Source organism: Bubalus kerabau, chromosome 4 (genome assembly GCF_029407905.1).
Source record: "Bubalus kerabau isolate K-KA32 ecotype Philippines breed swamp buffalo chromosome 4, PCC_UOA_SB_1v2, whole genome shotgun sequence".
Lineage (NCBI taxonomy): Eukaryota > Metazoa > Chordata > Mammalia > Artiodactyla > Bovidae > Bubalus > Bubalus kerabau.
The window spans coordinates 27402317-27422791 of record NC_073627.1 but is presented as its reverse complement, the minus strand read 5'-3'; the positions used below and the strand labels follow the sequence as shown (position 1 = coordinate 27422791).

Sequence of the window (20475 nt, the reverse complement as noted above, 5' to 3'; positions counted from 1 at the left end):
TCCGGACGGACCAATCAGCGAGCTCTCGGACGTGGGGCAGCAGGCGGTGGTGGGATGGAGGTGGGGTCTTGGGGTTGGATCGCTAGGCATATTAACCAATCATCCTCTGGTAGAGGAAGATCAAGCCGCGGATTGGTTGGGAGGAGGGGTCTGGGGATCCGTAGGCCAATGAGGGCTCTGGGCTGAGGGGGCCGGTCTCCGCCCCGTAGGGCAGATAAGCAGCTGCAGCGGGGGTTGGGGGCTGTGTGGGGCTCGCTGTGGGTCCGAGGCGGGAGAGCGGTCCGGCGGGCGGGCGATGGCCGGGGCCGCAGCGGGCGGCAGAGGCGGAGGTGCCTGGGGGCCGGGTCGCGGAGGGGCCGGGGGGCTCCGGCGGGGCTGCTCTCCTCCAGTCCCTGCCGGCTCCCCCCGAGCTGGTCTGCAGCCGCTCAGGGCCACCGTCCCCTTCCAGCTGCAGCAGCCGCACCAGCGCCGGGACGGGGGTGGCCGCGCAGGTGAGCCGGGCCTGGAGTGCGTGCCGCTGAGGGAGCCGTTGGCGGGGGTGGAGGGGGGGCGGTGGTGGCTCGCGTGTCGGGGGGAGGGGTACGGGGAAAAGTGTAAGGGGGAAGTGGAATAGGGGCGAAGGAAGAGAAAGGGGGTCGCGGAGAGTCTGCGCGGACGGAAGGAGCGAGAGCGAGGAGCGGTGAACGCGGAGTGCACCGCCGGGACATAGTGCAGGGGAGTCGGGCTGGGAGGTGAGGGGAAGGTCCTGGCAGATGGAGGCTGGCTTTGGGGGCGTAACCGAAATGTGGGCAGGGATGTGGTGTGGGGGTGAATGGAAGATGCACGGGTGGCAGCGAGGTGTGAGGCGCGTGATGGGGGCGCCCTATGCAGGGATTGCACTGGAGCGGGGAGCCGGTGGGCGTTGGATATCTGCACGCTGAGGGGGAGGGGCATGGAGAGAGCCCCATGGAGCCATGTGTTAGTTCTCCAACTTGAGTTTGGCCCCAGCATCCCGTTCTGCAGCTCTGGAGTTCCTTTTCCCACCGCTTCATATGCGCTTCGCTTTATGGCACCTCCTGGAGCTTGTTTCTTCTAAGCCATTGGAATAAGTTTAACGGCTTCTACCACCATACAAACGCTCCGCTCCTACTCCCTACGTTCCTGTTGGTATGGCCCAAAAGTTGTATGTTCCCAGATCACAAACCTGCTTAATATGGTAGTCTCATTCCAACCATCGCGCGCGCGTGTGTGTGGAGGTGTAGGATCTGGGTAGTTTGCCCCCTGCCTTTCCGTTCTCCCCCCACCAATGCTGTTTTGTCCTGAGCTTGTCAGTCAACGTGGCAGTGGGGTGAGGGCTACAATCAAGTGCAGTGTGGCAAATACTCCCACTTTTTCTACAGCACCAAAAAGATGTCTTAATAGCAGCTTAACGTGGTGGATGTGGTTGGCAAAGAGCAAGCTTAACCTTGCTTTCACGCTCAAAGTTGTAATGGATCCCCTGCAAATACAGGCAGTTAGGAATGGAAGAAGGAACCTACTTGCATGAGGAGGTTGGCCATAAGTTGAAAGTGAGGCTTACATTTGATTCACACCAGATGTGAAAGGATCATTGCACACTTCCAAAGCCTCAGGGTCTACCAAATGTACAAAAGTCATAGTCCCTGCCATCTGATGGTTAATGACATTTTCTAAACCAGAGTTTCTCAGGCTTTTTGTGATTACTAAGCTTAGTTCCAGCCCTTCCTGAAAGTGTAGTTGCTACGGTGCCTTCCTAGGTAGGAATGGGATTAAGAGGGTCTCTGAACTAGAAAGTCTTCGTCTGTCTGGACTTCACTGTAAATGTTAGCATTGCATCTTGGAACACAGAAACTTGGTCAAATGTGGTAGCAAGATGGTAACCAACTAGTACAAGTATGCCTAGAATCTGACGATGTAGAGCAAGGCAATGCCCAGACAAACTCAGGCCTATCGTGAACTGCTCTAAAGCAAACCACAAGAGTACAAACCTGTTGGTTTTGTTTGTGCCTCCTTAGAGTCAGGGAAGTTAGTAGAACAGCAAGCACCAGAACCTAGTCACTTTTAGTGGACATCAGCAGAAAGCCTGCCTGTGTAGTAGTTGGAAAGCTATTAACAGTTGTATTTTAAGAGCAGTTATGTTGTGTTTACTATAGAACTAACATTAAAAGGACAAACACTGCTGGATACTCTGGAAAGAAGAGTGTAGCTTTGGATGACTGAGTTCTTTACGTGGCCAGTTCCTTTTTTAGGACCAGGTACCCTAAGATACTGGTGAAAAACATAGGAGGCTAGAGCTCTGCATGATTTGTTGGATGATTTAAGACAGATTGAGTGATTTCTTGCTTATAGATTGGGCTGAAGGATTGTTTCTCCTCCACCTATTAGTATCCCAGAGGCACTGCTAATAAGGCACTTACCTGGTCTGTAGTGGGATTATTTGTAGGTTTGCAGTGAAGCAGGAGAGAGGAGAGACAGGAGGAAAGAGCAGCCTGAGCCTGTGGACTTATTTGTGACCAAACATTAAAGGAATGTCCCTGGCCTTTGGTTTGGGAGTGCATCAGGTCTTCTACATGTTAACTCTTACCTTTATGTGTGTTCAGATTTTTTCCATTCCTCGGCCTTGAGAAGTGGCAGAAGTGGTTTCCTCTGGGCCCGAAGGGTTGTATGTGATAGAAGGAAATGCTTAGTGGTCATAAACCCTCAAGAGAATGGCTTTGGATGCCAGAGTTACCTGGGTATCAAATCCAGGTTTTATTTTTTACTAGCTGCGTGGCCTAGAAGAAGTTAAGTAACTTCTGTGCCTCAATTTCCTCATCTGTAGAGTATGAATAATAATACCTACATCATAAGAATCAAATGACTCAATAGCTGTAAAGTGCTTAGAACAGCGCCTGGCAAGTAGAAGGTACTCTGCAGTGTTTGCTGCTGCTTATATTGTTATTTTCTCCACCCAGCCAAGGTGAGAGCCTGTTGGCCAGAGCACGTTGCCTTTTCAGGCTTCAAAGAGCAAACCCATATTGGTCTGAAACCAGTACTGCGGGTTTCAGAATTTCAGGGCCTCCCCTTGCACTTTTATTCACTCATCCTTTAAAATGGGCTTTCTAAACAGGGCTCTGAAACCCAGCTTTAAAAAAAGTGAGCTGGAACTGAGTCTCAGAAACAATTGTGTCGTCACTGTTTCTGTTTCCCATCTCAAAGTGATGTAGTGCTCAGGGCTGTGCAGTTATCTCTCCACCACACACCCTGTTGTGTTCTTGACAAGATATCTCAGATGTTGTTGTTTATTTTATTCATTTATTTATTTATTTTTGGCTGTGCTGGATCTTCAGTCCTGTCTGTGCTTTTCTGTAGTTGCAGCAAATGGCTATTCTCTAGTTGCAGTGTTACTTCTCTTGTTGTGGGAGCATGGGCTCTAGGGTGTGCAGGCTTCAGTAGTCGCGGGTCGTGGCCTCAGAGGTTGCAGCTCCCAGGCTCTAGAGCACAGGCTCAATAGTTGTGATGCACGGGTTTAGTTGCTCCGGTGGCATGTGGGATCTTCCCAGATCAGGGTTCCAACCCGTGTCTCCTGGTAGGAGGATTCTTTACCACTGAGCCACTGGGGAAGTCCTAGATGTTTTTTAAAAGAGGAGGGGTTAAGGATTTACCTTCTGTGGCCATTCATCCTTAAGGGATGTCTTCATAAAGTGAAGACGCCTGGGCTTTTATGAGCCTGGGCAGGGGGTGTGGAAGGCAGAAGAGTGAAGAGAAAAATGAAGATCAACTCTTAAGAAGCTAAGAGCTCCTAGTAGGTAGCAGAAACCCAGGAGAAATATCTTACTGCAGTTTCTCCTTTAATTAAATTCTTGTTTGTGTCTTATGTCAATTGGAGTCTGCTGACTTTTAAGTTCTTCTAGGACAGACTGATGTTGAACAAAATGGGGCTAGGAGGTAAACTGTTCTGGGCCCCAGTCTTACGTATTCTGTCTCTGTCTCCATGTCCTGAAAATGAAGCTAATGTTCAATCGAGGTTTGCAAATTCTTCCCTAGAAGACCAGCCCCACGGTCCAGCTGGGTGCTGGGGAAGCCAAATGCTGCCTCTGAATCTCCTCTGCCCACTAGATTCTTCTTAAACCAAGGCTTGGCATTATGGCCGGCAGACCAAATCCAGGCTTCTGCCTGGTTTTGTAGATAAAGGTTTATTGGAATACGGCCATGCTCCTTCATTTATGTATTGTCTGTGGCTGTTTTTGCACATTGGCAAAATTTGAGAAGTTTTGCACAGTGATAGAGTTGAGTAGTTTTGATAGAGACCAAATAGCCACAAAACCTAAAGTATTTACTACGTGAACTTTTCAGGAAACAAACAAAAAAAATAGCCTACGCCTTGTCTTCCACAATGTTCCTGACCAATAGTACTGTGTAAAGACGAGTTTCAAATGTATGTAGTATATACCTCTGCAGAAAATCCTAAGGGAGCAAAGAAAACTCAAGCCTGTATCCCCACTCATATTTTAGGGAAAAAGAAAGGGACATTATCAACTTCTAGTCAGTTCTCAATCTTTATAGAAGATCAGCACATGTAAACCCAGGCTATTCACCCCCACCCTTGTCAGGTGACGTGTTCAGTAGATATAAACTAGTTTGGATTTACATAAAAGCTTAACTGTTAGGCAAATTTGCATCTCTACCCTTCTTACCCTCCTTCCAAAGCTAACAACCCACAGTTGCAGTGAACACACTTCAAAATCAGATGGAAGTTACTTTCGGCTTATCTCCTGTTTTGGATTCTTCTCCTTACCTGTTATTTTTCTGAACAGATCATTGAGAGGTGGCATAGTCATCGTTGCCCTCAGATACTGACTTCCCCACAGGGACATAGAGGCAAATGTCCATCAGGTTTTCCACGATGGCCGTCTCAGTGAATGTAAAGCAGCATTGTTATTAGCAGTGCTATTGGTAATTATTAAACTCTCTTTCCCTGCCATGCTTTTGTAAACTTCATCCTTAGGGATGGGTGTTTGGAGAGGTATGGAACAATAAAGGAGGTTGCTTATTAGCGACCCTCATCAGACCATGGTCCTTCTGGACCTTGGTGTTAGAAACAGCCTGGAGATTAGAATAGAGTGTAACTTTTCCATGCCACAGAGCCATCTGTCTATAAAGAAGCTTGGGGCTGCAGTTAAAATCCTTTAAGAGCTACAATTGTCCTTTAAAAACCTGTGATTGAGGCAGCTTCTGTTTGGGAGGCATTAAACATGAAGCACTTCCCAGCCTGACACGGCTAGCTTGCTTTTGACAGCTTTGCTAGCACGGGGCACATGGTCAGCAAAATGCACTGCTGAAGTATCTGACTCTTAAATGTTATCACCAGTGATGGCATCCTTGAAATTGGGGGCCACAATTCCTAACTACTTATACTTTTGGTACTCATAGAAGCATGGGTCCATGAGTTATTCAGTATTTTGTACAGCAAAGGATTGTCCATATGGGAAGCTCTCCACTTAGGTAACATAGAGTGAGGATTTTTCAAACTATTTGAGGTCAGTGGAGAAAGGCTGAGAACAATGGTGGGGTGTGGCAGTAAGAGGACATTGTTCTCTCTGGTTCCAGATATAGACTATCCTCTAGAAAATTTGAGGCAGGATTGGAAAATTTTCATAGTTGTGTTGGCAATATGAGTGTTGCCAGAGTGGTTGGTGGGCTTTAGTAGTCCAAGAACACTTCACCTACATTTTCTGCCAGTTTACAATGAATAATGTGATGGGCACCAAGGCCACACTATCCCTTGGATCTTAATGGATCCCTCAGATCTTAATCCTCCTCTGGATTCTTACAGGCCTCATGTAGAGCCTTGATGCCAAAGGATTCAGATTTTATCTTAGGGTGTGACGTATTCTGGGCGCAGGTCTGATTTTGAGTTCTTCTTGACACCATCATATATATCACACGCTATGACACTGGCACGAATGCTTTACTAGGCTTAGCTGGGCTTGCTTTTATTCCACAGGCAGCTTGGAGCCCTTTGAAAGGGCTGGAAGGGAAAGCCTTGTGTTTCTTCCCATTTCAGAGTGAAGGTGGGTCGCTACCCGCAAGTTTGTTTGGTGAGATGGGGCTGTCTCATCTTTTATCACCCTCTGAGATGGCTAGAAGAGGGATCAGGGAAGAGTGAAAGCAGAGAAAAGATGAGTGAGAAATCTGGTGATTTGAGTCTTCACAGAGGGCTCTGTTATTTGGTTTGCCACTTTATGAATTAACCAAACATTAGCCAAACTAGTCACATTGTTGGGTCCAAAACAAATCCTGATCTCAGAGAGAAAAGAGTTTGGGATTATATTTAAAGTTATAAATGATCTGTGCTTCAGTTCCTCTCCAGTCATGTGGAACTGAAGGGGCTCTTGTTCTTGGGAACAGCTGTCTGGAGGGAGGCTCTCCACAGCTGGCTGCTCTCAGCCAGGCCTCCGGCTCATGGTCCCTACTGAACTTCCTGGGTTTGAAAACTCTTCCTGGCACTTTGCTTTTTTCTCCACACTTTTCCTCAGAGTTGCTACAAAACTGAATGCCCAGCTTGGAGTTATTTAAGTATTTGTCCTCAGGCTCTGAATATACTTCAGTTGACTTTTACTTTGTGCGAGCACCACAGCCAATCAAGGGTGGCTTTAATGAACTTAAAAGAATGCTATCAAAGTATTTCATAATAGGAAAACTTTTAACTCCAGCCCCTGGGGAACCTGGAACTAAAGTCTGGGCTGTGTGCAGACACTTACTCAGACAGCTGACACCAGGGGTGGTGAACGCCTTGGGGTCAGCTCTGCTGCACATTCTGGAAGGGTGGATTGGCGGGGGGTGCTGGGGAGATACCTCCGAGGGCTTTGGATGATCTGAAGTGGCAGGCTTTAGGGTTGGGGGAGTTTTCTCTCCGACGCTGCCCAACTGTGACTTCTTAGAGTTGGCAGGATTTCGCAGGCAGAGTGGTAGTTTGGGGCGCCACTCCTCTGACCTGTGTGCCCCATCTTGCAAATGGCGGGTGGCTTTCCCAGGAGGAACTTTCTTAACAAGTGTAGTTCTCGTTTACCACCTGCCCTGCTGCTTGCCTCCCTCATCATCCGATCCTAAATAAAAACGTGCAGGAGAGCATGGAGGTCTAACCTCCTTAAGAGGCAGAGGTAGGATTAAACATACAGCTCTGAAAGCAAATTACTAGCACATGCACTGGTGAATAAAGTGTAAATTCAAGCTAGAGGAGGTACAAAATGAAGGAATATTTAGAGTTAGGTAGGATTAATTAGAGAATTACTGAGATGTCTCTAGTAGGCTTTTTTTTTTTTTTTAAGTTGGCTGGTGTATTATTCTCCCTACGGTTAAATTAAATTTTTACTCTCTCCCTTCCCTTTTGAAAGTGGCATTAGTGTGTCCTTGTTTGGTCAGCTGTGCTCTTTAACTTTCTCAAATCTCTTTAGGCCCTTCTGCCCCATGTTGGAAATTGTGTGCCTGCCTTTTTAAAAGATAGGCACCTCATGTTTCAAGTTCAAGTGCAATGGAACTCACCCTGCAGCTTGAACAGATTTGAGTGTTTTTGCAGAGGGAGGGCCAGGGCAGCTGGGGAGTGTCGTGCTCAATAAATACTTGTTGGATGGAGTTGCTGGAAAGGGAGCAGGGGAGGGGGAGTGAGCTGCGCTTCCCCAGGCTCATTTGAAATGGTTTTTCCCACTTTTGGTCCCCACACACTCTCTTTAGCTACTTACAAGGCACCCCCGCCCCTCCTGAAGTGTTAGTGTTCTCTCTCTTCCAATCACTGGTCTCCCATTCATCCTGGTTATTGGGCTCAAAGCCCAGCTGGTGGCAAAGACGTGGCATTTCCATGGATGTCTTTGCTAGGCCTGTAGATTCTCTTGCCCCACACACTGAAAGCCAGAGGGTGAGCTTGGGTGGTTAGTTACCAGGTTGATCCATGGAAACAGCCAATGTTTAGGATTTTGTTGTGATTTTGTAAAAGAGCCAGATGACCTGGCTTTAGGCTTAGACGTGTATATGGGTGAGAAGCCAAGGATGAAGGCTGGATGTCCTTTGATTCCAGGTGGATTTGCACCAAATTCCTAGGAGTGCTATAATGTATAAGGAAAGCAGAATCTGAATTAGCAGCTTTTCTGGGCTAAAGAACGGAATTGTCTAGCTTGTTGGCTAGACAAAATTGTTGGCTTTAGGGTGACCAGAGGTGTGATCAGGCTAGAAGCTCCCATCCGAACCCAGGCACCATCCTTTATATTAATACAAAGCACTGCTGTTTCTTCTTCTCTTTTCCCCACCAAGTGGGGGAAATACTGTAAAGAGATGCTCACTGTCATTCTCCAAGCCCTGATACCTACACTGTCATGTGTCGAGCCTGTGTTCTCCTGCCAAATTGCAGGCCTGGTGGCTTAGTCAAAATGGTTTCATAAACCTGCCCAGCTGGGGGTAACTTTGAACAGAGTAAAAATGTGATTATAAGGGGGGAAAAAGCAGCTTCTTCCCTCCTCCCCTCTTCTCCACCCCCCAACCCCACTGCCACATACTGCTTCCCTTTAAGAGTTTTCTGTGCTCTGTGTGTGTTTGATCACCCACACAGCTTTGAGAGAACCGCAGCTGATAACACGTGCGCTCCCTGCCCCACACCTGCAAGCTGGCTGAGAACCTGATGCCTGGCCCCTGTTTGGCAATTGTCTTGTAACTCATGCCCATCAGATATGACACACAAATTGGAGTTGAGAGTGGAGTGGATAGCATTTGACGTGACGGAGGGATGCAACCAGAGAGCTTTCACAATATTTTGTCATCTGGATTTCGAGGTTGGGGAGGGGAGGCCCATGCAAGGCCATCCATGCGGTGTGTGCACATCTTAATGCCGGAGGCAGCACCTGGACTCTTTCTCATTAGAACCTCTATCCTGGGGAGTTCTCTTTTCACAGAAGGCTAAAGCAGCTGCTTCTGTGGAAAGAAAGTTTGGATCCCAACCCCAGAAAGCCCCAAAATCCATGTGGATTTTTCAGGGAAGCGGAGAATGTGGGTAGCGTTAGTTGTGACAGTGCATTCTGCATGTTTGGCTCTTTGTTGCTTGCAGTCGGTACCCTTGAATGTTTTTCCTTTATTCTCATCAGAGACCTGCAGTGCAGGTGGCATTTGCTTGTTTTTGCAGATAGGAAAACTGAGGCCCTTAGAGGAAGTGACTTGCCCAAGACTGTGTGACTAGTAAAGTCCTTTTGCTCCTGATCCAGGGCTCTTCCCACTTACGTGTGGAGAGCCCGTGAGGAATTTCCCTCCAGGCTGGCATCCTGTGCTGCCTGCCCACACACATCCAGCCTGTTTCCCTTTTGCTCACATACCTGTATACCAGGAGCAAAAGTTCATATGTTTAACTGACCAGAGACAATTAGGAAGATGGACTGCAGAGAAATCTGTTCCTTTAGCGCCCCATAAGTGACTGTCCACTTGATGTGGCTGACTGGAAGTTGATGGTAGCAACATTATATGTGTGATATGGTGGCAGCTTTTGAGTGTTTCCAACTGGTTTGAAATATGCAATTTCCATGCAGAATGAGAAGCTAACCGAGAGGCAGAGTTTTCCTGCCTCTGTGGAGTCATGGTTATGGTTGCTAAGCTTTGACCCATGTCAAGGAGATATTCTTAAGATGGAGCTTACAGAAAGGGTGTCTTTCTTATGTGTAAGTGTGGAATCCCCCCAAACCACCCAGATAAACGTGGGTGGTGCATTCCTATGGTGGGGAGATAGGTACAGATGGGATTGCGGCTTAGATGACAATTTAGTCCTCCATATAGGGGATGACTGGTGCAGACCTCCACCACCCTGACCATGTCCTGCCTGAATGTGTCTCTCTTCTAGCTTTAGATTAACTGGGAGTGGATTCATTGTGATACCTGATAGTGCCTTTATGAGACAAGTGTGTATCCAATAAGGGGACTGTCAGGGACTTGAACTCAGGAGTAAGCTCCATCTAGGGATGTGGTATCATGGAGAACTGCCTGGGCTGCTCTGACTTCCTTATTTCTCTTACAAAGCCAGATTTTGTATAGAATTCTTTTTTTTTTTTTTGTATAGAATTCTTGAATGTTCTAATAACCATATGCTTATGTGGAACCTTTCTTTCCCAGTTATTTCCCAACTGCATAGGTAAAGCCCCATTATAACAAATATAAATATAGTTCTATATAATAAAGTTGTTTCCATGCTTCATTTAAATGCTTTTGTTGTTGTTTTTTTGTGTGTGTTTTTTTTTTCTTGTTTAAAGAAAAATAAAAGGATAACCAACTGTCTTATGTAAATAGTACTTTTTCTGGTCCCTGTCCATGTAACAGTTCATCTCTAAGCCAGAATATGCGAGTGCTTACTTTTGCTTTGGAGGTGGGGAGTGGGGCCGTGGACCTATCACCAAGTAGCATGCCCCACTTGGCTTTTTCTTCATCGCGAACCGCCCCCCACCCCAGTCGTTTAGACAGACCACCACACAAAACCCAACAAAGGACAGTATGTGTTGTGTAGCTGGATGTGAGTGTGTGTGTGTGTGTGCACACGCTCATGTTTGTCTTAAGTGAGAACATGTGGGTGCTGGATGTGACTGTAGGAGAACATGTATATGAGTGTGTATGTCAAGAAAAGTGCATGTGAAAGAAAGCAAATGATAAACAGGACAAATGTTTAACATCAGGCAAATCTGGGGAGAGGGCGTATGGGTATTCTGTGTCCTGTTCTTGTTCTTACATCTATATGTTTGAAATGCTTTCCAAATAAAAAGTTTTGAAAAATGCTAGGCTAATTTGACTGTATCAGGAGTTCTTTAGAATGGAAGTTTTCTTCTGTCATCCTTGTAACATTTCTTATTCTTCCCATTTAACAGAAGGAACAACCGAAGCCCAAAGAAGTTAAGTGACTTGTCTTGAGTTCATGTAGCACGTTGAGGCAGGATTTGGGCCCAAGTGTTGACCATTATGGTAGGAGACTGCAGCTTGTCCCTGCTGCTTGAGCTGGACAAGGTTGGCCTCAGATTCTGAGAGCCACTGGGTGCCTGCTCCCGTGTGTCTGAGCCCAGTCCGTGCCCCACATTGACCCGGCAGAGGGGTCAGCAGTGTTGCAGCGGCTGCTAGTCCGCACTGAGCATGTTCAGGATGCCCAGGTATCTTCTAGGGAAAAGTGCTTCCTCATTCTGAGAAACGTTCTCACTCTGCTCTTCATTCAGCTCTCTTCATTTCTTAAAATCCATGAAATCAGAAGGCTTTCGTGTGCCAGAGCTGCAGAGTAATACTACTTTTCATTTTTATAGTAGAAATCTGAGGGGAAAATAAGTTTTGTTTATTAATAGAAAGTGATGCCAGATTATAGGCTGGGCCAGGCAGCTTTCTTGGCTGTGTACCTGTCTGCCTGTTGTGCCCACCACCTTGTGAGTGTACAGGAGCCTATGCTTCAGTGCAACTCATCTCACCAAGTAGACAGGAGTTATAACTTCATACACAAAGGAAGAGCTGCACTCTTTGTCAATGAAAATCTTCCACTGACCACAGGGCCCCAAGAGGAGTGGATCTGGTCATCGCTGCTAAGCAGTGTTAAGGGTCCAGATGCTACTGTTTGTTCCCAGCCCTTGTTCTCTCTCTCCACACTGCGTACTCTGCATCTGTCTGTGCTCCTTCAAGGCACTTGAATTATTCCTGACATTTTTGTTTACTGACATTTCCTGCCAGTTTTCAGAATTGGGGTAAGTGAATGAGTCCAACTCTACTGCTTAACATAGAAGAAACAGTTTTTGGAAAATCTTTAGTTTTAGTATGTGTCATTTACGTAACTAAATTGCCACCCCGCGACCACCCTAAAGTGTGAGACTGTGGTTAAGTTGGCCTCAAAGGACTTTTTTCAGGTACTCCAGCCAGTTATGTGAAATGGACCCAAGAGCATTTACTGTGTTGTGCTGTGCTATGCTTGGTCGCTAAGTCACGTCCGACTCTTTGGGACCCCATGGACTGTAGCCCGCCAGGCTCCTCTGTCCATAGGGATTCTCCAGGGAAGAATACAGGAATGGGTTGCCATGCCCTCCTCCAGAGGATCTTCCCAACCCAGGGATCGAACCCAGGTCTCCCACATTGCAGGCAGATTCTTTACAGTCTAAGCCACCAGGGAAGCCCAAGAATACTGGAGTGGGTAGCCTATCCCTTCTTTATGGGAACTTCCTGACGCAGGAATTGAACTGGGGTCTCCTGCATAGCAGGCGGATTCTTTACCAGTTGAGCTATCTGGGAAGCCCCTTTAGTATATTACTATGCCAGTTTTTATGCTTTGCTTGTTTGTGCTTAAGCGGTTATCAAGCTATATAGGCTGTCTCCAATGTTCTTTTAGCTTTGTCTCACCCCAAAATCAGCGCCCAGTGGATAGCATCCAGAATCCAGATAAGATGCAAGAGGATGAGAAAAGGCTGTCCCCAAGGTCCTGCTGGGTGCTGTGCAGTGTGGAGGCCTGTGTTAGAGCTGCTGTACAGATGGCCAGAGCTGTCTACTTGAGGGGGACCCTGACCACTGAGTCTTTTTCTTCCAGCTCTTAGAGGCATGGAGGGGACATCTTAGTAATTAACACCCCAGTCTGTTCCCATGGATCATATTCTCCCTTTGCTTCAGGAGGATAAGCCTGTTTTTTACCTGACTCATATAAGGTATCGTTACTGTCAAGCAGCTTTTGGTTTAAGGGCAGATACAAAACCCATCATGTATGGGGAAAATGGTATTACCCACCTTCTACGTCCTCCTCAGCCCCTGAAAGCACATGTGGAGAGGTCACTTGACAAGCATCCTTCTGCTGTGAAGTCATCAGTGGTCTCAGGTGTACAGTGAGGGTTGGAAAAGTCTTCCCAAGGTCATACCTTTCAAGGCTCTTTCTAGAGGAGCCATTTGATCTCGTGTTTCAGACAGGGTTTACCCTGGAGGCACTATATGACCTTTGAGCCTCCCTTAGGAGATCTAAGCAACCAGCAGGACTGGGGCTTTAGAGCAGGGGCTGCCCTGGAATGTTGCCTAGCACACTTTGGGGTTTTTCCACCAGGCACAGCCTGGGAATTTGCCTGGGATTTGAGGTCAGGCTGGATCAGTTCCAGAATGTCAGAGGCCAGGTAGGGAATCACTCGGTGGGATGGAGTGGTCTTTTGGGTATTTCTGTTTTGAAGCTGGGAACAGAGTAGAACTTGAGTAAAGAGATGGACATAACCAGAGAAGACTTTGCAAGTGGGACAAAATGATCATGGAGGTTTTCAAGGCTTTGAGGGTTGAGCAGAGTCAACCCTAATAGGATTTTAGACCCTGAAGGCAAAGCATGGCCCTGAGAAACAGAATCGATTAATTGCTCCTTTAAACCCCCCTCACCAACCCCCAGCCCGAAGCAAAATGAACCAGAGAAGAGGTCCTGTCAGACCTACTGAGGTGTAGCAACTGAGCAAACCTGCCTCCTGAGCTCTGCTGTCTATTCAACAGTTACCACGTGACAGCCCTTCTGCCTGTGGCAAGCCACAGGTAAATTGAGTGCTATTTATACTCTCCTGCATGGGGGCGGAGGTGGGAGAGATGGCCTGGGAGCCCACAATACAGCTGCCTGATCAGCCCAGGTAAGACATATCTCACTTGGACTTTTCTCCCTTAGCTAATTTTGCCCCAAATGACAGCATGGGCTTTGTTTTGGGGCTTTCAGTTTAGCTGACTCTGTCAGTAGCCATCTCTTATGATTCACTCTTTAACAGTTGGGGAATTCTAGAACTAGCTGGGACTCAAACTCTCTAGGTACAACCTCCTGCCTTCTGGGAGGTGAATATTGAGACCTCTGGGGCCATGTGACGGTCCTTCCCTGGAGCTTTGCAAGGGCAGACACTACCATCTTCCTCATCCGTCCCTCCTGTTCTGATGAGCAGGAAGTTCTTCTTTTTATCTGGTTGGAATCCCTCCTAATTGAAGTCTTTTTCTGTCCTTTGTTTTTACACTCACACAGTTCACCTTCCTCCTGGGATCTAGCTACCTTCTCTTTAGCTACCTTTACTCATTTTCCCTGGGATCTCACTGGTTCCTACATTCCTGCTGAAGAGCAGTAATGGCGAATGGATGCCCAGGGCTAACATGGTGGGGCTTAACTGAGGTGATATCCAATTCCACCTGTGTTTCTGAACCTGTGGGAACCCCTTAAGTTTGCCCCGTCTAGGTCTTGCTCCTGGGATGACATGCCACTTCTTAATTTTGTTTTTTGTTTGTTTGTTTTAAAATTTTTGGTCATGCTGGGCAGCATGCAGGATCTTAGTTCCCAAGCCAGGGATCGAAATTGCCTCCATCCCCTGTATTTCCTGCAAGTGGGAAGTTAGGTCTGGGGCCCAATTTGATTCAAGTAAAACATTTGGGGCATGAACGTTTCATGGGTGAAGTTGTGTGCCCAGGATGTATCACTTCAGGAGGCACATGGGGTCAGGCCTTCCATTACTAGTAATGCTGAGTTTGATCACTTGAGGTGGTGATCGCCAGTTTTCCCACTGCAGAAGTACATTATTCTCTTATAAGTGGTTTATGGGGAGATACTTCAGCGTTAAATATTCTGTTCTCCACAATGTTTTTCCCCAGTAGTTTTGGCATCCACTGATGACTCTTCCTGACTGAGCCGTTACTTTGGGAGTTGCGTAAAGCTGGTTCTAAACTAACATAGAAGGGCATGAGTATTAATGTGAGCTGTTCTAAAGAGGAATAAAAAATTTGGGAGTTTTGGAATCCACTGGGGGGGGGAAGGCAACAAATTGAGGCCATCAAATTCGGTCAGAGTCTAGATTATTTTGTGTGACTTGGACTGATAGTAAATTGAGTATCGGCTGCTCACACATATGTTGCTGTCTGGCAGTTTGTGAGGTTAGGGAGAAGGCAGGCTAGGTGAAGCTAAAAGTAAGTCATGATTTGTTTACAAAGCAGAAATTACTTTGATTATTTGAACATTATCTGTAATTCTGTTCTTTTTTTTTTTGTAATTCTATTCTTATTTCCTTTTCTTTCTTTCACTCACTTTCCACTGACCTCACTAGAATAGGGATCCCTCCTTTATTAATTGCCTTCTTTGTCGTTTTGTCTCACATGCCCAGTGAGCAGAACTGTCCCCTGGATGCAGGTTTGACTGCGCTGGTTCCTAGTGGGGGAAAGGAATAGAGAACCCTTCCAGACTGAAGGGAAGTTCCTGAACCAAGGCATCCAGCCAGTCATGCCAATTGAGTCTGACAATGAAACACAAGAGGGAAAATGAACTTTGAAAAGTCTTCTGTGGGGAAAAAAGACCTGTGTCTCAAGTTACTCTGTGGCATTGGAGAGATGTCTACATGAGGGTGTTCCTGGGCCCTCACCTGGAGAATTCCTGAGAGTATGTGGGGCATACACATTCAGAACAGAACTCAGGGTAGGGTTTCAATCACGGTTGTCCTCTCACAGGATTTACTGTAGATGAACCTCTCCAACCTCTGGTTCTTCCTTCACCTCTTTTATCTTTAAATAGCTGACTGGGCATCATGATTTCTTCTCTGCTTGATAGGGATCAGATTGTTGTCTGGAGTGAAGATACTGAAGGTTTATGCCTGTCCTCTGAGTTTCTAGCAATGCAGAAATTCATCACTCCCAAATAAACAAGGTGTGAGAATTGTTTTTAGGGGGAGAAGGCTAGGCCATGGCTATTTATGCTCTTCTTACAAAGCCCAACTAGATCCCCAAAGAAAGCATGCTCCAGTCAGTAACGCTAGTATTTTGTCCTGTTTTAAGAATGTTGAAATCCTACAGAACTCCTTTTCAGAGAATTCAGATAAAAGGTGAAAAGTCCACACCACTTCCTTTTCTTCTAAGTGCAGCTGCTTGAGAATTGAACAAATATCTAAGTAACTGCTGTTTTCTCTTTGTGCACACACACGCGTGCGCGCGCACACACACACACACGTACACTGTGGAATCACCCTTTCCCTCCTTGCTAGGAAGAGCCTGGGACTTCCTTATTTTTCCCCCATAGTGAAAAACCTCCAAATGAGTTTCTACTGACACTTCTCTCCAGCCGCCCGTAGGTGTGGTCTGCATCCTGGGGAGTCAGACACACAGTGAGAAATGCTTTCACCTGAGCTGCACACTTAGATACGGAGGGAGTATTAAGTACAGAGCCAGTATTGAGGTCTTGGCTGAAGTTTTTCATTTTTTTTCTCTTTAGTTAAGCCTTGAAATGTGCTGTTACTCTTTTTTTCTTCTTTCTTTTTAATCTCGTTTCTTTAGTTTCTTCTCCCTGTTATGGTTGAAATGAGCTATTGCTTGGTGTTGAAAGATGTGTTTAAAGCTCCGGGTTTAATTTTCCCAGCTGGGATGGATGGGGTCTCCTTGGGCTTTCCAAGGAGGGCTTCTAACTCCTGTACAGTCATATTGGGGATTTCAGTTTGACCACAACTTCCCTCCAAAACCCACATGTCCCTGAGTTAAGCAGTTAAGCGGCGCGGGACCACAAGCAGCTCAGAAGACTGCCTGCACTGCTTAATCCCAGCACACATACTAAAATGGAAAAGTAATCCCCATGAAGCTGCGAGAAGGAACTTCCCCTAATTACTGCAAATCTGGTATTGGGGAAATGTTTAGAAACTCGGAATCTCTGTTTTACTTTGCTCCCCTCCAGATGAGCATTCCTCCCTGCCCCCACCCCCAGCAAAAGTGCTGCATCCCAGCTAGGAGAAAGGACAGGGCCTGCTCCCCGGTGTGCAGCCGGCTGCCTGCCCCAGCCTCCCGGCCGCCCTGCCTCTGCCCGCTCCCAGCGTGAAGATCAGCAACTGAAAAAAGCACATTGTGAGAAAAACATGTGTAATAGGATCTCATTAAGAAAAAATTATATCTATCTATCTATCTATCTATATATATATATATATATATCTATGCCTATGTATGTGCCCCGAGATCAGGAAGGATTGCTCAGTAGTGATTTTTGAGTGGTGGCATGCATCATTTTTTAAGTTTTGCTAATCTGCATTTTAAAAAATTTCCTTTAATTTCCTCCAATATATTTACAGCTTCTGTTATAATGAGAGTTTTTTCTCTTAAAGAGGGGAGGTAAGACTAGTGCTAATATTGGTTCAAACCTCAGCAACATGAGAAAGCGACTAATAACTTGTTTGTTGAACCTGCCAGTTGCTTAGTTTTGCCACGTGTGAAATCTCATTGACTCTGTCTCTTCTTACTTCTGTAGTCCTTCTTGGATATTTTGGAGTTACTCAGACTCATGGAGTGAGTCTGGAGGATGGATGGAGAGTAGCCTCATCTTACTTCCCAGGCTTCTCTCCTGCGTTGCCCAAAAGATAGTAAAATAAGGGAAGTAGCCCCATAGCTGCTCAGCCAGGACCCTTTGGTCAGGGGCTGTTCTCTCCTTGTAAGCTGCTAAGCCTCCACCCTGTAGTCTAGCTCTGGCCAAGTTGAGAAGGGCAGCCGCAGATGCCTCACTTCCTGTGTCATCTGCTGCCTTCCTCCTGCCCCGACCCCTCCTCCTAAGAGCTGTTGCCCTTCTCCTTTGGGTTCTCAGAGTGGAGGTTTACTGGTGTGGTTAGGCCTGAGCTGATTTCCAGCCAGGGATATGAGGTCCTTCTGGAGAGTCAGTGGCTGGAGGAACCCCAGAGGCTGAGCTGGCAGCCTGGCCCTTAGGGATTATATTGGCTGCCCCCACTTCAGCCTGGTCAGAAGCTTCTTGTCCTGCTCCTCCTGTGTCACCATCGCTGGCTCATGATGGGCACTTAGAATCTGCTACTGAAGGAATCGATCAGTCTGCTGTGGTGTGCCCGGCCCCTTGTCAGCTGTTCGTGTGTTTCTGCCCTATTCACTGTTCCCCAAGACACAGACACTGGGTCGCTGGTCCTCTCCACTCAGAGGCCCCCTCCCCAAAGCCATACACAGGCAACAGTTGGGAGACAGAGCCAAGTGGCTCCGGAAGATAGCACCTAGGGCTTCTTATCTCCCGTGTGTGCTGTTTTGTTTTTCCCATTTGCTGTTGCCCAAGAACCGAAGCATCCGCCACTGCTCAGCTGCATGGTGAAACAGCCTGGCCCTGTGCCAGGGAGCTTCGCCAGGTGGTTGGGCTGTGGAGGCTGCTGCATGCGATGGGCCGATAATACCCACAGCACTGTAAACAGGACACCCCACCCTCCTGCAGCCACCCAGTCAGTACCCCGGCAGCCTGTTGCTTTGTCTTGGCCTGTCGTGATAGGGGCAGCTCTTCTCAAACAGGGCAGCCAATTGTCCTGTTTCTCTCCCCCTGTTTCCCAAATCTGAGAGGGTACTTTCCAGAAATGAAACCAGTCCATTTTCCGACCACAAGCAACCGTTCTTTGTGACTTCTCAACGCTTCTCCTTTAACCATAATCACACAATTGCAGGGCAGAACCCCATCCCCAGGTCTTTCCGGTATACCCATGAGGGAGGGAGAGCCCAGGAGCTCCTGTTCCATTTGCACTCACTCAGGGGACATGCCAATCTGACCAAGCCGCTGATGCCTACGCCTCCCAGTGGCTGTTTCCCCTGCACTATTCTCTCTGGAGACTGTCTGGCCTGGGTTAGACCAACACTAGGGGAGGAAAAGGCTCTGACACTAAGCTGCCCCCTTCCCAGGGGACGTTGGTGGCTGGAACTCACCCTGCGTGTCTCCTCTTCCTATACGCCCCACCTCCACTTTCAGTCCTAAAAGATCACAGCATGGGGAAGGGTTAACTGACAGTAATTGGTTTGATGTAATCTATCAAAGTAAAGTCTTTTGCCTCTCATCTTCTGTTCTTTGCAGCAGGGGTTCAACCGGTACCTCGTCTCAGATCAGCGGCAGCATTAGATTAGAAACAAAGTGCATAGTAAGTGTAATGTGTTTGAAATATCCCGAAACCATCCCCTCCACTCCAGGTCTGTGGAAAAACTGTCTTCCCAGAAACCGGTCCCTGGTGCCAAAAAGGTTGGGGAGCGCTGCTTCCCTAAGAGATAACAAGCCGGGACTGTGCTCCTGTCGATGATAGAAGAGCAGGTCTGGTGAGGGATGAAGGGCGCATGGTGCGGGCTGCAGTCACATCACAGTGAGGGCCGAGCTGAGATCGGAACCAGATCGCTTGCACCCAAGTCCCTTCCAGATATGTCGGGGCCACGCTCCACCAGCCAGTGGCCCCTTTGAGGATGGTACAGAGCATGCCAGTGTCTGACTTCGGCTTTGGTTTGTGTTGCATTTGGGGGAGGAATGTGACGCCTTGGTTTTGCCCTAATCAGTTTTGGTGATATTCCTTTTTTTTTGTATTTGGAGGAGCAAGTCAGAACCCCCGAAACCCTGCGAGTCTTTGTGAATAACTTTGGTCAGAAATGACTGGAGGGCATGTAGAATTGACCGAAATGGGTGTGGAGTCTTACACCAAATTCCAGGATCTTGGGCCCTCCCCAGCCCTGGGGATGCTGGGGAGTAATGTAGCCTCTGGTTGCTGCCCTTGAGAGTGGGCCCCTGTAGTTCAGCAATGGGGTAGGCTGTGAAGGGTATCCATGGGAACAGTGTAAGACAGGCGTGGTTTCAGACATCCCTGGGGATACCAGACTTTCCCTCAGGTTTCAAAACCTCCAGAAAACCAACCAACCATCTGCTCCACGTACCCCCACCCCCGCCCCCAAAATAGACACCTGGTCAGGCCCGCAGTCTCCTTCCCCACTCCCTTCCCTGAAGGAGCTGCCAGGCACTCCTTCCTTCAGGTGTGTAGGCAGGTGTCCCACACCCTCACGGGCATTACTGATAAAGGAAGGTCGAGAGCCCCCGTGAGCTGATGTAGGAAGGAGAAAGGTTGGGTTTGAATGTATGACTGCTCCTCACTCACTGGGCGACCAAATCCAATGTGAGACTGGACTTCTCTGTGCCTTGTTTTCCTTATCAGTCTTTCTGGAATCTCTTTTAGGAAAACAAAAGACTGTACCCACACAAGTACTTTGGGGTAAAACTTGAAAGTATTATGTAAATAGGGGTATACTTAAAGCCTCAGAATGGAAAAATTCTAAAGGAGCTTTTTGCAACAAATTCTGCTGAGGGGCTGGGAGAGGTGTCTCCAAGAAATGTTTCTCCCCAGAGCTTTTTCTCACCCCTGGAGCCACAGCCCCCTTCCTTCCAACAGCAGTGAAGCAGCTGTTAGGATCATGGGGTTCTGGCCTCTATGCCAGTCTCTGGCTCATCTGCTTCCCACCTGCTCTTTGCTTCTCTGTCGTGTAATCTTGTAAACTTGCCCTCCAGAACCCCTGCCTCATCCGTGGTCTCTGAGAGACAGTTTGGGAGAACCACAGGATAGCATTTTGGTGTCTGACCAGGCTGCCAGCATGGGTCAGAAGCTCCCAGAAATATCCGGATTGCCATCTTCTGATCTTAAACCAAGGATAGAAAAACAAGTGGTTGAAATGCCAGTGTAGGAGATGCAGTTGGGACTTGAACCTAGCATGCCTGTCACTAACTTA

The 20475-nt window shown here is 47.5% G+C and overlaps 1 protein-coding gene across 4 annotated transcripts in view; it reads left to right on the top strand.

Annotated features, from left to right (window-relative positions):
* The first annotated feature begins 255 nt into the window (after positions 1-255).
* The window catches only part of FAM117A (family with sequence similarity 117 member A), a 42515-nt gene continuing 22295 nt past the window's right edge, over positions 256-20475 (top strand). For all 4 annotated transcript variants that reach the window (XM_055576166.1, XM_055576164.1, XM_055576165.1 and 1 more), the window contains exon 1: positions 256-491. In XM_055576166.1, coding sequence (XP_055432141.1) covers positions 296-491 — 196 coding nt within the window. In that variant the 5' untranslated portion in view covers positions 256-295. The remainder of the gene's footprint in view (positions 492-20475) is intronic.